The 17027-nt window shown below is 36.0% G+C and overlaps 1 protein-coding gene across 7 annotated transcripts in view; it reads right to left on the bottom strand.

The window, feature by feature from the left end:
• Positions 1–4089: 4089 nt before the first annotated feature.
• LOC149779509 (uncharacterized) overlaps positions 4090–17027 on the bottom strand; it is a 44876-nt gene continuing 31938 nt past the window's right edge. For 6 of the 7 annotated variants that reach the window (XM_089940210.1, XM_089940213.1, XM_089940212.1 and 3 more), the window contains 6 exons: positions 16258–16388; positions 14264–14366; positions 12477–12608; positions 11885–11970; positions 8785–8871; positions 4090–5806 (listed from right to left, as the gene is read on the bottom strand). In XM_089940210.1, coding sequence (XP_089796336.1) covers positions 5707–5806; positions 8785–8871; positions 11885–11970; positions 12477–12608; positions 14264–14366; positions 16258–16388 — 639 coding nt within the window. In that variant the 3' untranslated portion in view covers positions 4090–5706. The remainder of the gene's footprint in view (positions 5807–8784; positions 8872–11884; positions 11971–12476; positions 12609–14263; positions 14367–16257; positions 16389–17027) is intronic. The other variant, XM_089940215.1, reaches the window with a different exon arrangement.

The following is a 17027-nucleotide window of genomic DNA, read 5'->3' as shown; positions in this document are numbered from 1 at the left end:
CCATTACCATTTTATCTCTTCCGAACTTTATATACATAAAGAATTAATAGTTTGGACTTTGTATGATTTCATTAAAATCTAAATGCCAAGACATTCGGATTTTCTCCACCTTTATGTGGTGTGAGGCCAGGAAGACCAGACTGAAGCAAGCACAAACACCCAGCTTGGATCCTACTGGAGGATGCATTATAATATGAAGTGAAAGAATGAATGTAAGAATTCTATAAAACAGATTAGAATGGGCATTAGTGAGTGCAGTCATGGCAACAAGTGTCATTACCTACGGACCCGAGGTGAAAACACAACAGAGGACGAATTAAACAAAAATTCTCCAAACTTCTCAACTGAACGATATCTCGCTCAAAAGATAATGTCAATTGATATTATCACGCATCTTTCTATAGGTTCCAGGGATAGCACTTTCCACTCAGGTTTGTAAATGTAAATTTACATATTAACTTCCATATACCTTGATTTCTATCAGGGGAATTCGGAGTGACGATGTATTTAGATGAGAGGTAACTACTGGGTCGCACTGGGGCGAGAAGCAAAGCCGTAGGCGTGGATGCACTGGGAGCTGTAGCTTAAGATCTGCATACAGACGGATCAGGCATTGGGTCACTTTTCACTGGACCGAAACAGCAATGGAACTTGGCAACCTTCTCGGTGACTGAGAAGCCCTTGTTAGGATCACACTGCTCACCTCCGTACCACGAGGAAAGAGCTCAAAAAGGTGCCCTAAACATTACCTACTTAACCTTACCCCTGGTTAGCATACCGCGGCTGATGGGAATCTCATCATCACGGTCGAAAACGTGGCAAGAAGACAAGGTGACGGACTCACCATCAGTACCTTGAACGTGCGCACACGAATGGACAGTACATCAGTAGATAAATCAGAGAGAACAGCTCTAGATGGGAAAGAACTGACCAAAGTCAACATACAAATACAGCTCTGAGTGAAACTCTCCCACCTGAGGACAGAAATTCACCGAAGTAAAAGCCAGCTTTACCTTCTTCTGGAGTGGCCGAAGTAAAAAAAGAGAGTGACGTGAAGCTGATGTTGGGTTTGCAATCAAATTACAGATGGTTAGCAAGCTCACCATCTTCCCAAAATGGCAAGAATAATAGACTAATGCAAATGAGACTCCCTCTCTTTGGAAAATGACGTGCAACTAGTATGAAGACCTGGAGTCCCTTTATTGCAGAAGTTCCAAAGGCAGAGAAGTGCATCATCCTTGGTGATATCAATGCTAGAATTGGCACAGATCACCAGACATGGTCAAGTGTAAATGACGTTGGAAAATGCAAAAACAACGGACTCCTCTTACAGAAGAAATGCAATGAACATGTTTCCTAATCATCAACAGTCTTCCGCCTGCCAAACCGCACCATGGTGTGTTGGATTTATCCATACTCCAAGCATTGGCATCTAACTAACTATGACACAGTCAGAAGAAGAGTCAAACAGGATGTCCGAGTGACGAAGGTCAAGAGAAGTGCTGAATGCTGGATTGACCACAGGGCAAAAATGCCCCGAAAGCCTAAAGTTGCTAAACTATAACAGGTCAATGTGAAACAGGTATTTGTCGAAGAAATGTGCAACCAACTGGATAATCTCCTTAAAGACTCCGAAAATGTACTCAACTGTACCCAAAGTTCTTGTCTTGGTCCCTCCATATAAAAACATCACGATTGGTTTGATGAGAACAATGCTGCCATACAGAGACTTCTGAATGAGAAACATGGGCTACTGAAGTCCCGCTCAGAAGACAGCACTTCATCAATTAAGAAGGCAGCCTTCAACAACATCATGAGGACTGGCCAATGCAAACTTAGAGAACTGCAAGACTCGATGTGACGCAGTCCTATGCAGACAAGATAGACATGAATAAATTTAATGAAGGTTTCAAGACAATCTACAGGCCACAGTCCTCATGAACATCTCCAATACTGAGTTCTGACAGTGCCATGCTGCTCACTGACAAAGAAAAGATACCACAAAGATGGACAGAACCTCATCCTCAATCAACAGTAATCTATCAACGAAGAGGCAATTGATCGCCAACCATAAGTGGAAATCAGTGTAATACTTACTGATCCTCCAAAGCTGACTTAAACGATGAAAGCTACTGGCCTGCTGTCAAATGACAACTGGCCTGCTGTCAAATGGCAACTGGCCTGCTGTCAAATGGCAACTGGCCCGCTGTCAAATGGCAAAGCACCTGGAGCAGATGTTATATCAGCAGAAGTCTAAAAAGCGGGTGGCTCGCACATCGCATGGAAACTAGCTATGCCCTTCCAGTCAATGTGGACTATATCACAGGAGTACGCGGATGCATCGATCATCGACTTGTACAAGCAAAAAGGCAACATACAATCCTGCTACAACCATCGAGGTAACTCTTTGCCATCAGTAGCCAACAACTTACTTGCCAGAATTCTGCTGAATTGTCTTGTGCATCATATCGATCAAGGTCTCCTGCCAGAGAGTCAGTGTGGATTCAGAAAAGAATGAGGGACCACAGACGTTGTGTTTGCAGCTTGTCAACTCCAGGAGAAATGCAAGGAATAGAACTCAAACTAATACCCGACATTAATCGACATGATGAAAGCAACTGACACAGTCACATGTGGAGGGATGCCTTTGGAAGATCATGATAAATTTGCTTGCCAAGAAAAATTCGTCGTGATCGTTCGGCAATTACTTGATGGTATTTTCGCTCGTGTTGTTCACGACAATGAATTACCTGAATCATTCCCATTCACTAATGGAGTCAAGCAGGACTTTGTGTTGGCCACAACCCTCTTCAGTATGATGTTCTCTGCCAAGCTTACTGATGCCTTCCGTGACTACGACACTGGGATAGACATTATATACCAGACTGAAAGCAAGCTGTTCAATAAGAGGAGACTACAGGCAAAGACAAATTTACAGAAAGTGACTGTTTGTGATCTCCATTCTGGTGATGACTGTTCCCTGCATGCCAAATCTGAGCCTTATACGCAACACATTATGGACCACTCCTCTTCAGTTTGTGACAATTTTTCTGTCTCACAATAAGTACCAAGAAGACAGATGTGATGCACCAACCTGCATCAGAAAAGCCTTACAGAGCGCCTATCATTACAGTAACGCAGCCAAACCCTTGTGTTAGCAGACAAGTTCACCTCGGCAGCACACTGTCACGTGCTGTCCACATCGATGATGAAACCAGTGCCAGAACTGCGAAGATGAGAGGCTTTCAGCAGACTAAATGTAAATATGATGGAGGGCAGAGGGATCAGTCTACCAAGAAAACTCAAGATCTACAGAGCCAATGTGTTGTCGACCCTGCCGTATGCTTGAGAAACCTGGGCTGTGTACAGACACCTCGCCATAAAGCTGAATCATTTTCACATGGGCTGCCTGATGAAACTGATTTGGATAAGATGGAAGTTCAGGGTCCCAGACAGTGAGGTTACCACCTGGGTACACATTCCAACCATCCTGCTGATGAAATTCACAGCTGAGTTGGGCAGACCAGGTCACCAGGATGTCAGAAAAGCCACTTCTAACGATCCTCTATGGTGAGCTGAAGGAAAGAAAGCAATCTCAGGGTGGTCAAAAGAAATGCTTCAAAGAACTCCTCAAGTTATATCTGAAACACTTCAACACTGACCCTGAGTCTTGGAAAGATCCCACACAGGATTGCTCAACTATGCACAGTCTCCTCCATACTGGAGATACAGACTCTGAACAGAAACTAATTGCAGAGGCAGGGTAGAAGCATGAGCAGCAGAAATTTCAGAACTGTCCTCTATTTTTTAAACAAACCCAAGTGGCATCTCCTGTCAAATATGTGCAACAAGCAGATAAGGGCACAAATTGGCTTGATCAGATATTCACGTATTCACAAAAACCAGTCCAGTTATTGACACTCATTTTCGAACTCAAAAGACGAAGAAAAAAAAAAAATACAAGTTACACATGACCACATATATCCACTCTTTGGTTCCATCCTCTCTGATATGCATTCTTAGTCAAGAGAGTATTGGTATTGGTGTGTACATGCATGATAATGTGTACTTAACTATAACAATGTCATCTTATCTTTAGAATGGTTTATTGAATTTATTGCACAGTCATATTTGCAGGTAAATAAAACATAAACCACAAACATTAACGAGACAGATAAACAAACAGATGGATATATGATTACCTGATATATAATCACATTTAGGAAGGCGTGATTAACTGATTAAAAAAAGGAACATACATGTCACAAAAATTTTGACCATCTCTGCACATTCAAGGTGTATTAGTTTTTATATCATTTGTGACAGGGAAAGAAGAGAAATCATTAAGCTTATGCATAGTGCCTATGTATTATGTGAAATGTATTCCATTTTTCTTCAGTTTCGTAAAGACACACAAAAAGCTAGTGTCATTTATATATATATTATACTTGGACATTGCACAAAAACATTATCCTTGATTATGAATCACAATTAAATAATAAATTACCATATAATAAATTTATCATTATAAATACAGTTCATATAATTTTGTACCACACAATGAAATTGTATTTCAACATATTCATTTGATTGAGCTGCAATATTTTGAAATGTACAATCATTTATTAATTGTGAAACCTCAAACTAATCAATTATTTGACTGGAATTGACAGATTTAAAAATCCAAAGAAAAAACGTTTTGTGTATTGGCATAAAAGAGAGTACCACTGTAATCATAACGTTTACCAATAATAGGTATAATCAAGACAATCAGATATGCAAAATAAAAAACATTGTTTTCAGAAATTTTAATGTAACAATCTGAGTGCTCACAAATGTTAACTGAAATATTAACTTAATTACATATTCCTTTGAAGAACTAAAAGGTATTAAAGCAAAGGATGCTATTAATGCTCAGTGTCAGTTTGGAAAATCAAGCTTTGAAAGCCAATCCATCAGTGTCATTTGGAAAATCAAGATTTGAAAGCCAGTCCATCAGCGTCAGTTCGGAAAATCAAGATTTGAAAGCCAGTCCATCAGGGTCAGTCTTACAACTTCATTGGGTTGGGAATGAAATGGCATAAGAGGTAAAAATGCAGGGAGGGAGCATTTTCTTCTGCATCCTACAATATGGGCTACTCTGTGTTGATTTTTCTCACTCTAAAAAAGATTTTACAACAAAATATAAAAACACATTAAGCAATGGACATGTGAACTTTATGGGAAGTACCACACACCATATATCTGTTTTTCAGTTTTGTTTTCTTGAAGACCAAATGACTGGTTTTCCATGCTGCATAAAAAATCATGTAATATAACAGCAAAGTTTGAAATCTCTCTCTCTTCAGGCCTTATTTCAGAATTTTCATACATTCCTATTTTCTCAATAACGATTCACATGTGTAAACCCCATAAATTATTGTTTGCAAGAAAATACTATACAAATCAACAAAAATTAATTTCAAACTTTTAAAATTTTATCAATGTTCAGGCCAAGATAAAAGATATAAACTTATTGTGAAAACACAGCTTTTAAACATTAAAAAGTGAGGTTTTTTTAATCTCACTTAAAAACTTATATCCCTGCAAAGTCTCCTTGGCAAACATTGAGGCTTTAGAAATGACTAATGGGACAATGACTGAGTCTGACTTTTGACGGTTACTTTTGGGTAACTCCACAATGAGCAATATACTTCACAGATATTTTCACCCCAGGACTACTTCTCCAGTCTTGCCTTTGATCTTATCCCAGTACCGAGACACCTCCACACCCTCCCAGTGCTTGTTATTCAATGGCTTCATAAACCTGTGGATTGAAAAAAGGAAAGAATTCAATGAAACTTAGTTCAATACTATATACTGGACTATTTTTATTTCCATTAATCTAATAGTCAACATAACAAGAGTCCCAAGTGCTGGTAGTCCTGACATCACCCACATGACTTATATAACTTAAATGTTTACTTTTTACTAACGAGAGTTACAAGTCTACGTAAAATATTCCCCAAAATTGTTAACATGTAAATTTCACTATAGTCAGATAAAATAATGACATCATTAATATTCATAAAACTCACTCCTAACTAAATTTATCCAACCTGTTCACGATTTGTATCAAATGATAATCAAGTCTATTAGAGAATGTGATTCAATCACAAAACAAGCTGTAAATACGGACCATCATTATTTCAATATTAGCAATAAAACTCTAGGCTATCCCAATTCCTGAGATTCTTCTCAAAAAAGACAACTGAGTCACCCAAAAATAATTCTAGAAATTTCCACAAAACAAACAATGCTAATTGGTGATTCTATCTTTATACACGTCAGTGAAAGAGGTCTTAAACCATGGGTCAAAGTCAAGGGATCATCTGGTGTGGGAAATGGCCATATGCAAGATACAGTTAGAGAAACTGGCCTTTCTCATCATCGTCAGTATTAGAGGGAAAACTTTTTACAACGTTGATATTAAACAAATTAAAGACAATCTTTGCCAAATTCTGAACAACATTTACATGGACAATCCTGCTTGTAAGTTGTACATTTGCAGTTTACCAGAATGCTCTAATAGAGCCAGTAGGCAAGGAATGGGACCACAAAATGGTTACCCTTGAACACGGACCAATGTGTCATAATCAACAAATTTGACGAGCAAGTGAGGTGTTATAATTACAAGTGAACTTGGGCATAGCCTATACTCATCCAGAAATACAAATGCCATGACTATATGAAATTGGGACAAAGGGCAAATCACTGTGAAATGTTTCACCTTGAAGACAGGTGCAAGGTCAATGGCTATGTTTATGTGATATAATTTCTCTGATATTTCAAGAAAATCCTTGGGAATTTTCTACTATATGATGATGCCCATGTTGTTTTCTTTGTGATCTCAGTTAAACGTAATATGAAACAAACTCACATCTATGATTGATGTTTATAATGTGGAAGTTTATTAAGTGTTGTGTATGGTTTAACAGTGACTCCATTCATACATGCTTCAAGAAATTGTTAATATGTATAAAAGTAACTGACCTTAATAATGTTTACTTAAATGACATATTAGATCTATGGATTGACCACTGCGGTGGCCTAAGTGGTTAGAGCATCTGCCTCAGATGCAGGAGGTCGCAGGTTTTAACCCCTGCCGAATCATACCAATGACTTATAAAAATGTTACTAGCAGCTGCCTCGCTTGATGCTCAGCATTAAGAGGTCAGTATTATGAATGGCAATGTGACTGGGTGGGACATGATGCTGCATGCCTGCGGCACGATGCCCCAGTGCTAGACATCACTTTAAACTGCCACAATGCAGAAGTCATAGCGATATGACTGGAAAATCATTAAAGCTATGTTAAAATCTAAATCACACACATACACAAAGATCAATGAATTAAAGGAAAAAGTATATGCTGTGGGATATTCATAAGTTAGGCCAACTGATTTCAATGTTATCCCTGAAGGTTAATCATGTACATTTCTTGGTATAACAAAGTTAAATGACACTCATGGAAATCATATTGTCTTCAAATGGCCATGGCACACCGATTAGACAAGACAGAGGTCTTGGAGGCAGAGGTGTTGTTGATATATGAGATGGTTTATCAGGTGAAAGGAGAAATGATCTAGAATCAGATGAAATTGTAGCAATATGAATCCATGTCAATCTGTCAAATACAAAGCCATTCTTAGCGAGCTTACATCATAATATTTATAACAATATTTAAATGATCAATTAAAAAAATTGACATGACACATGACCATGAGACTTGACACATGACCATGACACATAACCTTGACACATGACCATGAGACTTGACACATGACCATGACTGCTAGCTCATATGCTGGTAGCATTTGTATGACCTTTAACTTTTCTTTTATTCCACCCTCTTTATTGTTTTGATACAAAAGATGTAATGAATGTGATAATACAAAACAGGTCTACTTTTAATTAATTGCAATAATGCAACAAATACTTCTGCAAGCTGGAGAGAAAAACAGACAGCACTAATTAGGTTCTCACAGAAGATGGCTGTGTTAGTTGACTGAAATTTTTCACATTTGAATACAAGAGGGCACATTGCATTTATGCTGATCACACAAATTTCACTTTATAAAACTTATTTAGTTAGTATTTATTTATCAGTGTAATACCATCAGTAAACATTAATGACATTTTCATATATCAAAATGTCATCAAATATTGTTACATAGTGTGTACTGAGAATGTTGTTCGGAAAGAAAATTTAGCAAAAATATATTTATTATTAAAAGTTGAGAATTTCATGATGTTGATTCAAATTTCCAGGTACTAATCCCTATTTTTGACAATAAAAAAAGTGACATATCAAAATTTCATTTACCAACTTTGATCACAATTTTCATGATGTTCAACAAACAGGTACCAATTTTTAAGTGTTTTCAAGTACAAAAAATAGGGGAATCCACTTCTGACCCCACTTTATATATGGGTTTTCAAGTTATCCTGGGGCAAAATACTGAGTGGTGTATTTTCAAAAATCATAAGAAGCAAAAATTTAACAACGTATGGATATACCCATTTATAACCTATGTAAATGTCTTCAATCAACTGCATTTCTACACCGAATACAAGAATATTCATATGAATAATAAGTGAGACACATCATAATATTACAACAATTTTACTTTCCTTCTATAGTCAACACCAATATGGCCATTTAACTGTACAGAATTATGATTGGTGGTCAGTATAGTCAAGTACCACTTACTACACATTCTTGCATGTTAAATGTCAACTCACTTTTCTATGACTTCCTGTAATGTTGTCCTCTCCACTTCTGACAATGGATTGGAAAGTAAACTCAGATTCTTCTTCAAATTCTCCAGGCTATGAAATATAGGATGCAAATATCAGGATAAAATATCAACTGATTCTCCAGGCTATGAAATAATATTGATAGATCATCCGGTATGATTAAAACACTACAATATAACATCCGTGTATCATCCTGTATCACTGAAACATTACAATATAACATCCATGTATCTTCCTGTATGATTAAAACACTACAATATAACATCCGTGTATCATCCTGTATCATTGAAACATTACAATATAACATCCATGTATCTTCCTGTATGATTAAAACACTACAATATAACATCCATGTATCATCCTGTATCATCGAAACATTACAATATAACATCCATGTATCTTCCTGTAAGATTAAAACACTACAATATAACATCCATGTATCTTCCTGTATGATTAAAACACTACAATATAACATACAATAGTGTATTCCCCAGGGGTGTAAAACTGAGGGTTAAAAAAAACCTTGGTGTCAGAACTGGGGGTCAAATAAAAAATGTGGTGGTCAAAAATGTACTGACAAATTTCCATCTGACCCATACTTTTTCAGCCTGAAATAGGATATTGCAACTCGCACAACATACTCTCTCTCTCTCTCTCTCTCTAAAAATACAAATAAACCAACGTGCACAATTAACAAACAAATGCATTGTTCATTCAAACAATAATTTTGTTAGTTCATTTTTCTTTTAGTTTAAAGTCATACTTTTAACAGTCTCCTTATAATCTTTTGGTAGCAATATTACAGACCAACACATGACATATAAGCCAATTAAATCTTTTTAACCAAATGGCAGTCAATTTAATGCCTATCATAATATGTGTACTATCATCAGTTTCAATGTACTTCATCCTAGAACACATTTATCCAAAACTCAAAAAGGCTAATGATTATTCTTCTTTCTAATAAGTTGCACTTGAACTTTAAGATCTTTCTTTTATTGCATCAAGTTAAAAAACAAAACAAAATCTGCAAATGACCCCCCCCCTTTGTAATCCAAATAATGCATCTGTCTCATAAAGTTTACTGAATTGTTTGTTGTGAAAGAATGTCTTGGGTGATAATGTGTTCTCCAGATATCTTGTGGCTAACAAGGGCAGATTTTTTGAAATTCTTAAACACTGTCATGAAAGGATTGTTCACTTTTGTAGTATTCGTAATCATGCGATCAGAAGTAACATCGGTAATCCTAATGGATGTGCTGTATTCCAGTCAAGGGAATCATATTCTCCATTTTTCATGAAAGTTAGATCCACAGTTACTCTTTTGTGTTCTGCTTCTTTCACTTTCTTCACTAATGATTCTTAGTCCAAGCTGTTTTAATCTGGAGATCACTTTCTAGTGCAACAAGCATTGACGTTAAAAACCTGGACGACATCTTGCTGAGCTCAATGGAAATCACGTGAGAGCTTGTGAGATTAGGGGAAGCTATTCCGTCATAACATTTCCTATGATAGTCTGGTTCCCTGTTTTGAATGCTCCCTGCATTGCACTCTGCTATACGAATAGCAGAGTGCAACGCAGGGAGCACACGAAGCAGGGAACCAGACAATGGTTATGCTCAAAGTATACACATTGCCATCCCTCATCCAAACCACTGGATATTAAATAAACCCTAATCAATTTATGCAAACCCTATGCATCAGAAAAATGCACGGTAACAAAACATGCATCAATTTTATCCAGCATGCATCCCTGATGAACAAAGGTGCGTAAAGGGAAACACTGATACAAGTATCGTCCTGTATGATTAAAACATTATTACATAATTATTTCCTAAATTAAAAACTGTACAACAATAAGAAAATGAGTACCATGTGCAGTAAGTACATTATATATCTGTCAACTTTAACAGACCTCAATAAAGGTAACTACTTTTCTTCTTTTAGTTACAGTGATGTCTGATGTTTTGATCCTAAAACTGATAAGGTTCTTCATTACCTTACGTGCAAGCCATCCAATGAGTTTCATCCAGGTCACATGGAACTAATGTTACTGATAACTGAGTCACAGTAGCCTTGACCTTTGAAGTTTTGAAGCCAAATTAAAAGGCTTCTTAACTCAAAAAGCAAGCAGTCCACAAGGTTTGGTTCAGGAATGTGATGCAGAAACTTATTTTTTATTTCAGGAACTGACTTTGACCTTTAATCTTTTGACTCCAAAATCAACAGGCATTTTCCCTTCCACACATGCAAGTCATCCACAAAGTCTGGGAAGCAAAGATAATGGACACTGTGAAAACATTTCTTAATTAGTCATTGTGATCTAGACCACTGATCACTGACCCCAAAATTAATAGGGTTCTTCATTACCCCATGTGCAAAAGCTATACACCAAGTTTGATAACTGAAGATGGTGGAGAATTTGAGTTGTTGTGCAGAAGCCATCTATCTCTCTCCAGCTGTTGACCTTGATCTTTGACCTTTTGATCCAAAACTTGATAGAGTTCTTCTTTACTCCAAGTGTTAGCTATGCTATGGTGATAGCAGATGTGGTTAATATTGTGTAGAAACCATTTTTCCTTTATTGTCAAAAGTGAAATTGATATCTGAACTCAGATTAAAAACTCAGTATGGTTCTTACTCACTCCTTGTGCCATCCATCTGCAATGTTCGGTAACAGTGGATGGCAGTCAACTGATGTTGTGTTGTAACCAATTTACTTACAGACACACAGATGGCAATCTTAACATAATTTATTCTCCATTTGTAGGCATATTAAACCCATGAAAAAAATTATTTAATGTTGATTATTACTAAGATTTATTATTATCGCTGCATTCCATGAAACCACTTGGATTATGTGGGTCACAACATCTTCATAGTGAACTGTATTATATTTCCTGCATATGATTTCCAAATCTTTGGCATAAATATTCTTGTCAAATTGATGACAAGTTGACATTGCCACCAGAAACATGTATAACTGTCTGTTCTGTCTTTCTGGCTGCTAATGCTAGAGAAACAATGATGTCAGTTCTATAAATAAACAATGACAGATAACGAGAAAAACACAGTGAGGACCTACCTGGCAGTACTGAATAGTGTTGTATGAACCCCTGGTAGGTTCAGGGCAAAGTCCATGGAAATACGGGAAATATCTACACCTTTCTCCTGCACAAAAAGAGATAGAAATTTTCTTTCTTCCATAAATCATATAGAAAGCTTGAAGTTTTCTTCTGTAATCAAATGCACCATGCTGGTTATGGTAGATATATTTTTTTCTATTCATAGCTACTTATATTTTGGATGAATCTGATGCTCTCTACAATAGAGGACTCTAAAGACCTAATGCATAGTGTAACCGTCATATGTGCCATTTTCCTACCAAATTTGTCTTATTCAGCTTAATTTATAATGACTGAACCATTTGTCTCTATCATCTGTCTAACATGTTTAACAGACAAGTTTGATTAAGTTGTATATGTGACATTATTTGTCCATTACAAATGCAATATAAAAAATAATCAATATTCTTTTCACCTAATTATTAGTATTATTTATTTATTTGTTTGTTTAGAGTTTTGCTTTTGAGCAGACGCTTTAGATTTATGAAATGATTAAAAATGGACGGAGTCCAAAAATCTATGGCAAATCAAGTAGGATGACTGCTTTTCTACCTCACAGTATTGTGCTGCCTCTCTACAGGCCTGTTTGATATCGGAATGAGCAGGGTGCCAGGCTGCTGAACCACGGGGTGATAAAAGTCCCATTCCATGAGGTGATGCATTGATAATTCCCACTCCTTTCTCCTGGCATTATAAAAAAAGTACAGAAAGTGAAAAATTCATGATCAGAAATTGTCTATTAATATAAATTTTATACAGAGTCATTATACAGAGTCATTTGGAATTTTTAAATTCATTTTCACAACAATGTCAGTACCTTTGACATAGAAATTGTGAAAGAAAAGATATCAGAATATTTATGAAATAAAATTGTTTCTGTGATTTGAATATTATATCTTTGAATAAGTAGTAGTGATTCCTATTAATTCTTGGAGGTCTGTACTGTTATAGATTAGGCTTTTCTGCTAAAAAAATATATATATTTTCATGGCAATTTGTCAGCATGAACACTCAATATTTAAATCCATTTCACTTCGATTACATATACTGAAAATGTTATTACAACCAAGACTGGGTTTGAGTCTTGGGTTCGGCTAATGTGGGTATGTGAGAAAGCTTGCCAGTAGCTTCTCATGGGTCAGTGGTTCTTTCTGGGATTTTTCCGGGTTATTCCTTCACCATTTATGCTGGTCGCCATGTATAGCCTATCTTGTGTTGAAAAATGGTGTTAAACCCTATTACAACAACAACATACAAGATTGGCATCATAAACCTTATCACCAATTTACAGAATATTGTCACATTACACAGATAAAGTTCATTCTCTACTCTTTATACAGCTCTCACATAAGCCAACTGCTGTTTTATCTTAGCAAGCTGATCATCCAGATAATCCAGTTATCAATTTGAAGTGTGAACAACTCTTTCCAAATCTGATTTAACCAAGTTGGCCCACCAAAAAAGTCAGTCCTCTATTTTTTAAACCATAAGTAAGCTGCCAATCAATAGTGAAGTCAGTGTATTGTCATGGCACGAAAAAAAATAAGATCAGTGAATATTTTATGTCATAGTGATTTAATTTAAATGATGGATTAAAGTGAACAGGATACTTTAATCTTGTGTGGAACATAAATTTGGAAGAGAACAACATATATGCATATTTTATGATTTTGTTGAATACTGTACATAAAGCCATCTTGATAATGTAACAATACTGGATGCATGGTATTTGTTAGAAAAACTCATTTTGAAAGGCAAACCAGCGCACAAAGGCCAACTGTGTATAAAGTCCAGTTTTTCCTTTTTCCACGGGCGATTGCTACTGATGGGTTTGTCATTTTATAAACCTTTTTGATGTTGTTGTTGTGGGGTTTAATGCCATTTTTCAGCACACGATAGGCTATACATGGCGGCCAGTATTAATGGTAGAGGAAGAACCAGGGGAAATCCCTTGGAAAGAACCACCGACCCACGAAAAGCTACTGGCAAGCTTTCTCACATACCCACATTGACTGAATCTGAGACTCGAACCGGCACAGACAGAGGTGAGATGGCAGTGATTCGTAACGGAGAGTGCTTTAGACCACTCGGCCACTCGGGGCCCCAAACCTTTTTGCTATCCTGAGCAAATAATTATTAATTAATTATAATTATAATTATATACAACTGTTTGCTAATAATCACAAAGAAGATACAAATCTTCCTTGTCAGTTGTTGAGACATAAAAATCTTGGTTATTGCTCAAAATGAAAATATAAACAACAATCAATTTATTCCATAACCTTGATCAATAAAATGCTGACAGAAAATTTTGTTCATATTTTTGTAAAGATACTTGCCTGGAAGTACGGAATGTAGTCAAGCAAAGAACTATCATTGAGAGCTCCTCTGCAGTAAGTCAGCACTACATCTATTTGGACTTGACTCCGATCAATAACAGTTCTAGAGTAAATAGATTGAATAGATGTTCAACATTTGCAATATTTTCTGGACCACAAACTGCAGTCTTTACAACATTTATGCAATTATGCTCCATGAGAGGATTTGCAAAGCATGCTCTCTTTTAAATTTTTGATACAAACTCATTAGAAACATCTAATAAAACTAATTATAAAACCAATATGTCCAATTTTGAATGCTTTGAATAAATAAATCGAATTCATGAAAATATTTTCAAGTGATAACATAATTAATAGTTAAATGTTGATTATTGTGGTATAAACTGTGAGATGTCAAATCACACAGCAAATAATGCCGAAGGACATTATGTAAGCTGTGTGAGTCGGCAAATGTTAGTTTATACCATGATAAACTCAGAAAAAACAAAATTAAACTGCAATTCTTTATAATTTTATTTATTATCAGAGTGTTATTTTTTTTTTTTATGATATCTCCTAAAAGTTGTAAAGCTTTATTTAATTCTTGCTGAGGGCATCCGCTGTGTAGCTATTTATAGAACAGGATTCTCCATCTGCAATGCAGTAGCTACATTAAAAAAATAATTATTCCAATGGTAGGCAATATTAGGCTTTGAACATTCTGCAGCATAGTCTTAATCTTTCATCTAAATTGGCATACGTTTTCTGAGTATAAGTTCAATATTCGAAGCAAAGGATGTGGTGTTTTCTTTGACATGCAAATATCTCTTGGATTTGATGCTCTCATGAGTTCACTGTGACTTGGCCGAATTGTTATTGTCCAGAAACATTAGTAACCAATTTTCGTTTCTTTAAATCTATTTTCTTCTTCATTAAATGTTTAGGCTACCTACAGGGGCTCCTTACAAATAAAGTTAAGACTATCGATAAATGTTTATTGCGATGATGGTCCAATAGTCAAACAGTGCAAGACATCAACCATGACAGATACGATGGGGAAGCAGCTGGATCTTTAACCCCCCCCCCCATCGTAACTTTTAGGGTCGGCGTCTTACATTGTAGGACTATGAATCCAATTGTTATAATGTTAGTCTTTGAACACTCCTCCTCCCAATCCTAATATCCATTTACCTAAAGTTTTAAATTCATTTAAAACTAGCCGCTGTGAAAGTGTTGTACAACACAGCCCCTATGTTCTTCTTAGCAGATTTTGAGTTTTCCTGCCTTTTTTCAGACCTAATCAAAAAAAGAATTATTTATCTTCAGAAAGGTTATAAAGATTTATTATTTCTGTCAAATAAATTTATTTAATTTTCTAAATAAAAAATAAACCCACCCTTTGTAGTTCTTTTCAAAGGCATGCAGTGTGTATGCCTTCCAATTCAGTGTTTACATTAGCTACTTTGCACATGACACTATTTATAGAAGTGTAAAGTATAGTTCTCCATACAGTTTATACAGAAATAAACACAACTGGGTCTGATCACATGGTTATGTCCTGACCAATGGAAATCTTCCCTATATCTATCAACTGATGCAACTGCAATTATTTAGATATTAAGTCTAAAATACCAAATTAGAGTGGTCCCTCTCTTGTCATACCATCTTTTTTGCAACAAAAGAACAACCCAAACCTATAATGGCATGAGGCAGATTACAACAGACTCACATCAATGGGAAACCACTGTTGGTTGCGATCTGTTGGTTGAGATAGATTGATAGGTAGGTAGGTAGGTAGGTAGATAGATAGATAGATATGCAGACAGACAGACAGATAGACTGACTGACAGACAGACAGAAAGAGATATAGACTGACAGGCCCTAGATTCATGACTGGATTTAAAAATGCAGACTTCAAATGCATATTATGGTAACTTCAAATTTTGTTTTCAGTTATAACTCGCTCGTCCTAAATCTAACAATATAAGTTTTTAAAAAATAGTAGAAAATGTAACCTGAAATTTTCCAGAGGGTACCCTGTGATGCCAATAAACCTGGCCTTTCCACTGTCCTTGACTTTCTGCAGGGCTGGTAGTGTCTCATTAATGATGACATCCAGGGAGGGAGCAAACTCCATATCATGAACCTGTGATGAACATTTCACTTTTAGAACAACCACTATGCCTAGAATTGTTATAATTTTGATTTCTTCTTGCCATATAATTTTAAATGATAAAATCTGAACACTTTTATGATAATGTTTACAAGAATCCAGAATAATAATATAGTGATGATATCACAAAGTCTTACACCTATGATAATTTCATATAATATTTTGTGTAAACTCCTCGTTTAGTGAGTATTATCAATTGTATTTGGTTCAAAAAGTATTGGATACATTACTCCTACTGCGTATGCTCACTTATAAATCCAACTGTACAGACACAGATCTGACACTGCCTAAAGCACTGGTAGATCTGGGACTACGAAGCTTGTTAGAAGAATCAGTTAAACAAACAACATAGACCCTGATCTGCTGCACATTATGCATTGGTAAATCAGGGGAACTATGTGGGTTTCTTTTGGCAAGGTGGGTGCATTTGGACTTGACTTATAAGAAAGTATATATGATATGCCTTGTTATGAATTTGTATCAAAATATATGTAATACTAAAAATATAATATGGAATCAGGAAATGCTACAATAACACTTCACTAAAATACAATAAATCTTTTTTAAAATCTTGAACACAGTCCATGACTTCAGTATTATTGTAGCTTCAAG

Source organism: Sinohyriopsis cumingii, chromosome 17 (assembly GCF_028554795.1).
Source record: "Sinohyriopsis cumingii isolate HCF-2022 chromosome 17, ASM2855479v2, whole genome shotgun sequence".
NCBI lineage: Eukaryota > Metazoa > Mollusca > Bivalvia > Unionida > Unionidae > Sinohyriopsis > Sinohyriopsis cumingii.
This window is presented reverse-complemented; position numbering and strand designations above follow the sequence as displayed.